This window comes from Sinocyclocheilus grahami, unplaced genomic scaffold, assembly GCF_001515645.1.
Source record: "Sinocyclocheilus grahami isolate Dianchi unplaced genomic scaffold, SAMN03320097.WGS_v1.1 scaffold149.1, whole genome shotgun sequence".
Taxonomy (NCBI): domain Eukaryota; kingdom Metazoa; phylum Chordata; class Actinopteri; order Cypriniformes; family Cyprinidae; genus Sinocyclocheilus; species Sinocyclocheilus grahami.
In genome coordinates, this window is record NW_015505328.1 from 308763 (window position 1) to 318391 (window position 9629).

General features: G+C 36.8%; 1 protein-coding gene across 1 annotated transcript in view; it reads right to left on the reverse strand.

The window, feature by feature from the left end:
• The window catches only part of csmd3b (CUB and Sushi multiple domains 3b), a 441168-nt gene that overhangs the window by 221106 nt on the left and 210433 nt on the right, over window positions 1–9629 (reverse strand). The window contains exon 6 of the mRNA XM_016281251.1: window positions 3789–3901. Coding sequence (XP_016136737.1) covers window positions 3789–3901 — 113 coding nt within the window. The remainder of the gene's footprint in view (window positions 1–3788; window positions 3902–9629) is intronic.

Here is a 9629-nt window from a genome sequence, read left to right on the forward strand (position 1 = left end):
GGGGGGGGGGGTTACACACTGACGGATATGTCTGTTGCCGTTGGTTGGTGTCTGTCTTTGCAGTGTAAACTGGTCTTAAGATGTTTCTTGCAATTAATTGGCCTTAAGAAGTTTCTTGCTATTAGAGTCAGCACATAAATTATTATTTAACATTTAACATTTATTTAAACAATTTAAGTCCTATCTTATCATATTACATGATATGCTAATTAATTAATAAAAATAATTGCCATTAATAGCACATATCAATATATGATAACAAACTCCCCAAATGAAGAGAATTATAGTGTCATGAATAGACAAGCACTGTGGCTTTAGTACAGGGTTGGGCAAAATTCAGAATCTAAGAACTGGCTCCCTTTCAATCCATGCGTAATTTGAATTAAAACGGCCACAACCCACAGGAAGTTGAAATGGAATTTGAATTAGAATGACAGGAAGAGGAATTTACTTCATTGTAATTCAGAGAAAGTCAACACAGGTAACGCATTCTGAGAAATTAAGGGCCAGATTTACTAACAGCTCGTGCAAGCACAAACCATCTTCTGGTGTTGAAATAGTACTGTCAGGATTGACTACAAACGTGCAATAAAGAATTAGCGCTAAAAAGGCGTGGACAGTTATTTTCGCATTCAACCTTATTGAATATGCATTTGTAGGAGTTTCCCTTAAATTTATGGGAGGAGAGTATTAAAATGAATCATGCAACGTGATTTACTAACGTTTGCACTTGTTGCCATTATTTAATGGCCAAAAAAAGCATGTCTTAAAGCAGGTGGTTATTTGCGCTGCTCTGGGTAGATTGCGCTGGTCATTATGGAAATGATCTGGCTGTGCCTGTGATCTTTAATGTGTGCATTGTCAATAAATCGCTCACAGAATATGTGCTTTTATGGACGCTAATTTGCCCTGTTTAGTAAATCTGGCCCTTAGTGTTCTGTCCTGGTCCACAAAAGTTAATTCATTACATATGATGAAATGTATAAATACAATTTTTATAGGTGGAATTTTTTGGCAAAATATCCAATATCATAGACATTTCATTTCTATCTATCTATTGTTTTATGGACCTGTTTTAAGGCCTGCAAACCATCAAACTGCAAGGCTTTTAAACTAAAAAAAACCCACTCAAATAAGACTGTCAAGCAAATATCCAAATTAATTAATTAATTTTTATATACTGTATGAATTTCTTTTCTTTTTTTCATTGTTTCATTACATTTAAACTGCAATTCTAAATCCTTTTGTAGACGACTCTCTCTCTCTCGCTCTCTTTCTCTCTCTATATATATAAAGATGAATTTTTGAAGATACTACCTCCCACTCACTCCATTTTGCCAAGTTGCTGTACTCTGACTCATTATTTCATATATAATAATTTCATCAGTTCAGCTCCTGGTCAGATCTCTAGTGCCATATCAAGAATTTGATCAAATTTTATGAATGCGACACCTTTACTATCCAGCTTTATTAGCAGGCCATCCAGCTAGCACCACCAAGCCTTTATGGGTGATCCAGAAAACAGCAGCACGTCTGGACTTCAATCAGCCAAAGAAGAGCCGTGTCATACACTTTCCACTCGCTGCCTGTTGCCGCTAGCATCAAATTCTCAAGACTTTGATTCCAGCATAAAGAATTCACATTCCCTCTCGTTCCCTGCGGTCAGTGAATCAACAATGCCTGGAGGAACCATTACAATGCAGCACAAGGTCACTTTCAAAAACTTCATGCTCATGGTCACTACTAACCTTCATTAGAGGAATCCATTCCAATCTTCAGAAATCTTCCGAAGACACACCTTTTAATGCAGCATGCGACTAACTAATGACCCAAAATAAAAGAAAAGAAAAAAAAATGAAAAAATAAAATAAAATAAAATTAGGACTTGAATATAAAAAAGATAAAAATATATATATTTTGGAGAAAATACAAATCTAATAAATATAATTATTCTGTACCTTTACTCTATCATTATACTTTTCTTACTCTTACTCTATCAAAATATTTTAAGGCACTATTATTACTTCACCCAGAGACCTGGTTAGTCTGTGTATATTGAAGCCAAACAGCCCCTGCCAATAACAGCTTTATTTTCTGCAGATGAGCGTTTCCATCAACGGGCATCTTGAACCAGCAACAGCTGGTTAATGTGTATAAGAGTGGAGCGGGCCGAAATGGAATGGGCTTCCATTCTGATGGCATCTCTTTCAGATGAATCAGTGGGCTAAATTGGATTTTGCTGGGCTGTGTCCTGAAGCGCAGACCAGATGTTGCTTTTTGAACCCGATCACTTGTCCTGGTAATGCAGTGAATACCTGCTATTTCACAGTCAAAACTCATGCCAGCTCAATTCAATGCAGCAAGCTTCTAATCAGCACTCTTGGATCTTACACAAATCAAACAAATCCAATCCTATAACCAAACTTTTGCTCACATTTTCAATTATCCAAGATGATTGCATGTCTATTTAGAGGAATGGACACAGAGGCAGACTGACCTGACAGGTCTCTAAAGTTACACAAAGCCTTTCTGTAGAAGTACGTTTAAGCTAAATGTGGAAAAAATGTAAACTCTGAATTCATAATCGCGAGATATAAATTCAGAATTCTGACTTTTTATCGCTTTTCCAAGTTTACATCTCACAATTCTGACATTTTTATTCAGAACTCTGAGTTTACATCTTGCAATTCTACTATATATATATTTTTTGTTTCTGCCACAGAATAAAAAAATATAAACCGTAATTGCAACTTTATAGCTCACAATTCTGACTTTTCTTCTCAGAATGGTAAGTTACGTTTATATATACCGCAATTGCAAGAAAAAAATTGCTAGAAAAAAGGTCAGAATTGTGAAATAATAATTTGTAATTACCTTTTTTATTCCCGTGGCACAAAGTAGCTTTCATACAAAAATCATATATCCATGCAAATGAGGTTTGTTTTTACTGAAGGCTCAGAAAAGAATCCAAACGACCCAGTGAAGACATATATGAATTTCCATATAAAACGACATTATGCAACACTTCTGTAAGATAATAGCATAGATATGTAAGGGTTGGCAAACAATTCCATATTTCACTCCAGACCTCTATAGAAGAGCTTCCAGTGAATGGTTCTATAGACACTGGAATCGAGTTTATGGTAAATGTGTGTAAGTAGTTCACAAACACAGTACGCAGCCAAGCACATGAGGAAATTATGGCTATGGATGACCTGTCAAAGCATAAAACTTAAAAGCGGCTTGCCTTTCGCCGTTCTTTCTTTCAACCCCCACTATTTTATTACATTTGAGCTTTCTTTTTTATGAAAGAAGCAAAAAGATAGCTACTTCCAAAAAAGACAAAACATGATTTGTTGTTGAAATATGAGTTAGTTTGGAGAAACGGCACAAAACAAAACAAATCAACCGAAAAAGGAAAGAGGCATTCAAGCATTGACAACAAAAACAACACTTTTCTGACTCTGAATGTTGAAAGTTATTGCAAAAAGAGCCATGTGAGCTGAAGTCAATGACAATCAACACAGTTTTGAATGATCTTTCTCATGCTTGCATTAATTAGACATCTGGAACAAGATGATAAATTACATCAAAATGGGTTTAACTTAAAACTCCAATACTCTTTTTTTTTGCACCTTTTATGCAACAAAAATAGTAAAATCAAAGATAATTAATTGTGTAATTAATTATCCAGAGAGGACAATCGAATAGACTTTCTCTACATTGTTCACAAGAGCAATCCTAGCCATGGAAACCATGCATGTGCAATGACAAAGCGAGAAGTTTACCTTGATAATGGGCACTGAAGCCTTTGTATCGATGGTTGCTGTCAGTAACAAAGTGTAACCTCAGCCAGTTCTTGTTGCTAACAATAGGAGATGGGACATTCATTCCGGATAGCCTGTAAAACATGAAGGAAAGCTCTTTACATTTGTTACGGAACGTCACCCATTAACAGCGACAACAAAAAACATTTACAATAACATGGCATCTGTCTAGAGGGGCTGTAAAACTCACGTTTTGTAGATGTACAATGCTAGATAGCTCTGTCAAAATGAGTTTAAATGATCTGTCTGTTTAGGCCGTGAAAGTAGATGTTTGGATAGTCAATATTTTATCTTCTGAAGTATAAAGCTTTTTGAGAGCTCATAATATACTACCAAGGTCACTGATCTAATACTCTGACATTTTGAGGCACGGCACTTGGGACATTTAACGGAGTACAAGCACCTTAACACTTAGGTCACCATTACTCATGAAGTGCAAGTCGGGCCAGATACAGTCAGCACGCTCCCTGGACACTTTTGAGGGGCGGTGCACACAAACTGAACATTTTGACAAGTAAAAAACATCATTGTGTGTGTATGTGTGTGCGTGCGCAGTGTGTCGTGAATCAGCGTGGTGCTGCAACAGAGGACAGAGGTCATTGTAACCCCAACCCTCCACCCATCAAAATGCTCCATCTTCATCCTACATCTGTCTCACTTTATTGATGACTAACTGGAGATGTCATTAAAGGACATGGCCACATGAATCACACTTTAATGGCCTTCACAGGCTGGAGCGGAGCCATATCATTACTGTTATCTTTCTGTTTCTCTCTCTTTCGCTCCCACACACACACACACACACACACACACACACACACACAGGCAGTTTGCGTTCTTTTGCTTGAACTTAAAGGTAAAGTCTGTAATTTCTATGCCACTATGCCACTAACACAGAATTATAAAAAATAATGACTGAATGTAATGTTTTTCCAGTACACAGCAACATTTTGAGGCACGGCACTTGGGACATTTAACGGAGTACAAGCACCTTAACACTTAGGTCACCATTACTCATGAAGTGCAAGTCGGGCCAGATACAGTCAGCACGCTCCCTGGACACTTTTGAGGGGCGGTGCACACAAACTGAACATTTTGACAAGTAAAAAACATCATTGTGTGTGTATGTGTGTGCGTGCGCAGTGTGTCGTGAATCAGCGTGGTGCTGCAACAGAGGACAGAGGTCATTGTAACCCCAACCCTCCACCCATCAAAATGCTCCATCTTCATCCTACATCTGTCTCACTTTATTGATGACTAACTGGAGATGTCATTAAAGGACATGGCCACATGAATCACACTTTAATGGCCTTCACAGGCGGGAGCGGAGCCATATCATTACTGTTATCTTTCCGTTTCTCTCTCTTTCGCTCCCACACACACACACACACACACACACACACACAGGCAGTTTGCGTTCTTTTGCTTGAACTTAAAGGTAAAGTCTGTAATTTCTATGCCACTAGTGTCACCACACAGAATTATAAAAAATAATGACTGAATGTAATGTTTTTCCAGTACACAGCATGACTTGTGAGTGCGACAGTTTCAATACAGCACAGCAGTTCAACACACAATATGTTAATATCGGGTAACCTACATTGCAGACAGTATGTCCAGTTACTTTGTACGTTTTCTGGTCCACATACGAAAATATTTCCAAACGAAGTTAAACAACTGTGGCGTACATTCCTGTCAGGCAAATCTTAGCAGTGCTATTTTGTTCCTGAATGAATCCGTGTTTTGAACGAATCGGCTGAGAGAATGATTCACTTACTCATTCGAATTCAATAAGGAATTTCATTGTTGATTCAGGAAAAAGTTGATTCAGACAATTCGCTCATAAAGATAGTAATTTGTCGCCACCTATTGGCACAATGATGTAACTTGAAAAAAGTATTTTTTAAACTATAGTTTATTCTGTATTTGAATTTATCAGACATATGTTGTTTACTAAATATTTAAAAAAATAAAAAAATAAATAAAGATGTAAAGATAATGAAATGATCAGCAGTAAGCATCTTTATTGCTTAATACACATTTCACATTTAATTTAATAATACATTTAAAATAGTACCTTTTCATTACAACAGTCCATCACAGCATTTCTTTTTAAAGTTACTTACTATGTTCTAAAGTATATGCAAGACGTTTTTCTTCAAATGTATTTTACAAAAGGTCAGGGTGCCATTATGTCAATTTCCAAATGACTACATATCCCAGAAGGGCCCTACGAGATAGCAGAAGGAATTGAATTCAACCCATTGACTTAAATATTTAGATTCAGTTCAGCAAAAACACTGATTAATTTCAGATTAATTTCGTGCCTCTTTCTGCAAGTTACACTATTATGCCAGCAGGTGGCAACAAGTATCTTATTGAACATTATGAATAATTCTTTCAAACGTTCACTCAACGGATTAGTTGGATAAAGAAAGAAACACCAAACACAGCACCATTTAAAAACACAGATAATAGAAAGACAGCTAAACAATATCTTACCTGTGATATATACCTGTGGCCTAGAAATACAATATTTGAACCAATTCAAAATCTTACAATTTGTAGTATAGTCACACACATCTTTTGCTTGGTTTGATGTAGTATTTCACACAGCTCCATAGCCTCCCAAAGGGACAACTGATTTTCTGACATTTGAATAATGTGTCCTTGAAATATGTATTCAGGAGTTGTATGAAACTTGGATGAATATGTTTGTCACATTCTTGTCATGCAGTGGCACAATCACAAAACAACAACACTTGCACACATAACCCATTCCATGTTCATAACTTTACATGTCTCAGTGAGTTTAAATTTAAATCTGAAATGGAGTCCCATAAATTAAACATATGCTCCTATAAAGATTATAAATTAATTATGAGTCAAAACTGATTTTTTTCTTCAGTTTTATGGGCATAATCTACTTTAGGAAACGAAGTATGGCAAATGTCCCTTAAATTTAAAGGCATAGCATTAAAAGCTTTAGTTTATCCCTTTTGCTGCCAATAACCAAGGCTCACAAAGCAGTCCATGCCAAAATATACTTCATACTCATCTTGGTGGTTAAAACACAGCATGTTTGCTAAGGCTTTAAGGACAGACACATGTTGTATTTCTTTTATTCAATCTATGCATGACCAGTACTATAGAACAGACTCTACAGGCCCACCCAATCATGAACTCTGCTTCATCAAAATAAGTCTTAATATTGCCACTTTAATTTAGAGTTTTTTTTAATTGTTGCTCGGAGTCTCAGCTTTCAAGTTCTATCTCTTTTGTCGCCAAAATTAATACATGAAATGTCTTTCTTAGGCTCTTTAATGTGGTGTGACAGATCTCTGTAGCTGCCTCAGTTCAAACAGAAGCACAGAATGTGAGTGAATCAATAGTCTCTTCTGCTTTACTACTAGCTGCAGCATGAAAAAAACATTAAATAACATCAGAGAATATGTTGAGAGACACAGTACAACTACAATTTAAATGTATCATAATGCATCAAGTGTATGAACCAGACATTACATTTACCAATATCGGAAAAAAATGGTGGAGATATATTGTTAAATTTATGCATTATATTACAAATGCATTACTTATTTTTTTGTTCTGTGCATAAAATGAAAAATGTGTTTCAGCATTAAAATGACTCAAAATGATGGAGATGGTCACAAAATACTTGTGTATTCTTGTCTGCATAATGCAAAAAAAAAAATGGTGGAGATATATTGTTAAATTTATGCATTATATTACAAATGCATTACTTTTTTTTTTGTTCTGTGCATAAAATTAAAAATGTGTTTCAGCATTAAAATGACTCAAAATTATGGAGATGGTCACAAAATACTTGTGTATTCTTGTCTGCATAATGCAAATGATAAAACACAGCCAGTGAATTCGAATAATCTTTGTTTTATTTATCGTAATACTATGAGATGTGTAGGAGTGGACAAGAGGTACCAAAAGTAACAGAAAAAGTCAGGAAAAGAGCAAGATAAAGATTTAATAAGAGGAGAAAGAGGTAGAAGGACTTTCGGTAAGAGATAACTATGACTCAATGTACTAGACAGTGACAAGTTAATAACTGCCTATGATTTAGTTGATGCTAAATTTTTGCTTTCAGTGTGGGCAGAAATATTGCTTGTCTTATTAAGAAATGGCATTACAAACACTTAAAGAAATCATTTCAATACCTCAGACATCCAGCAAGGAAAGGTACATCAGATAAACACTAAATCAGACAAAATTACACCTCAACCTGTGCCACAAATCGGACAAGATTATATAGCAGCGTTAATGTAGTGTGGGTGTGTGAGATTTCAGATGCTGGTCTATGCATGTGAATGATGTGAATGACCCAGTGAAATCGATGAATGCAGCAAAAGACACTCTGAACTACAGAGCATGCTCGGACTCCAGACATTGAAATGTAGCTTCAAAACACATCGACTTCTCTAAAAAAAAAAAACTTAAAAAAGGGGGATTGAGACAAAAGGGAGAGAGCCTTCTCACGAGGCAAAGAAAAATAAGAGCTTATCGTCATTGACCGTAATGGACTTGGCGAGCATTTAAGCTTTTGCAATCCAAGTCACATCCCTTTCTCAGATCAATAGCTCTCAGTGGTTCAGTGCAAAATTAGGAGAGATTCATTATTAGCAAATGACAGCCGTTAGCATGTTCCTTAATCAGGGAATCTGTCTTAATTGCCTACCTGCTAATTAAGACAGGTGGCAGCACTAATATAGAGACCCTCGTCTTTTTGGCACACAGATACACAAACATAAAATGTATCACAGTTTCCACAGAAATACAGTACAACTGTTTTAAACATAATAATCAGAAATGTTTCTTGAGCAGCAAATCAGCATATTATAATTATTTCTGAAGGATCATGTGACACTGAAGACTGGAGTCATGGATGCAAAAAATGTAGCTTTCCCATCACAGGAATAAATTCCTTTGTAAAATGTATTAACATACGGGAATATTTTTATTTATTTCACAATATTACAATTTTTTTATTTAATTTAATTTTTTACTTTTTTAGTCAACTAAATGCAGCCTTGGTGAGCATAACAGACATCTTTCCAAAAAAAAAAAAAACTCTTTGAAACCCCAGACTAAATCTCACTTTACTGTTTAGTAGTTTGAGAATAAGCTTTTATAAATAGCACACCAATCGTTACTGTCACACACAGAAATGAACACATACTCTTTCTGAAACTTCATCAGCATCCTGTTTACCTGGGCTCCCATGGCGAGAGAGGGGGGGCAAGACATGGAAAGAGAAAAAGAGAGAGGGAAGAGCATGGCGGGGCAATGGAGAGAGGGAGTGAGATGAAAGCAGGCTCTACAACATGGGTCTCACACCGGCGGTTGCTTCATCAATCACGGGCCGCCGTAGCCCAGACAAACGAGAGGCCGCTGGGAAGCTGCTCGCGTCTCTCCATCAAACTGATGTTTTGAAAGTAAGTAATCAGTGTTCTCCACGGGCACTCCTTCTGTGGCAGAGCACCCCTCCTTCCCAACACTCCTCCTGTCCTCCCTCCCTACTCTCATTTGTGATGCACTCTCCCCTTGTTCTCCGCTACATGGAGTCAAGGCCTCTCCACCCCCATGGCATTGTGGGAGCCATACTTTATCCATCTCAGCACAGTGGGAAGGACCCAATACTATCCAAACTGCAAGGGGCCTTTTGTGAACAATCATGCTCAACAGACGGGGAAAAAATACAGATGATGTACAGAGGAAAAAAAGTGGTTGCCATGTTCATTATTTCTGTGGTTGACTTACTGGGCCTCTCTG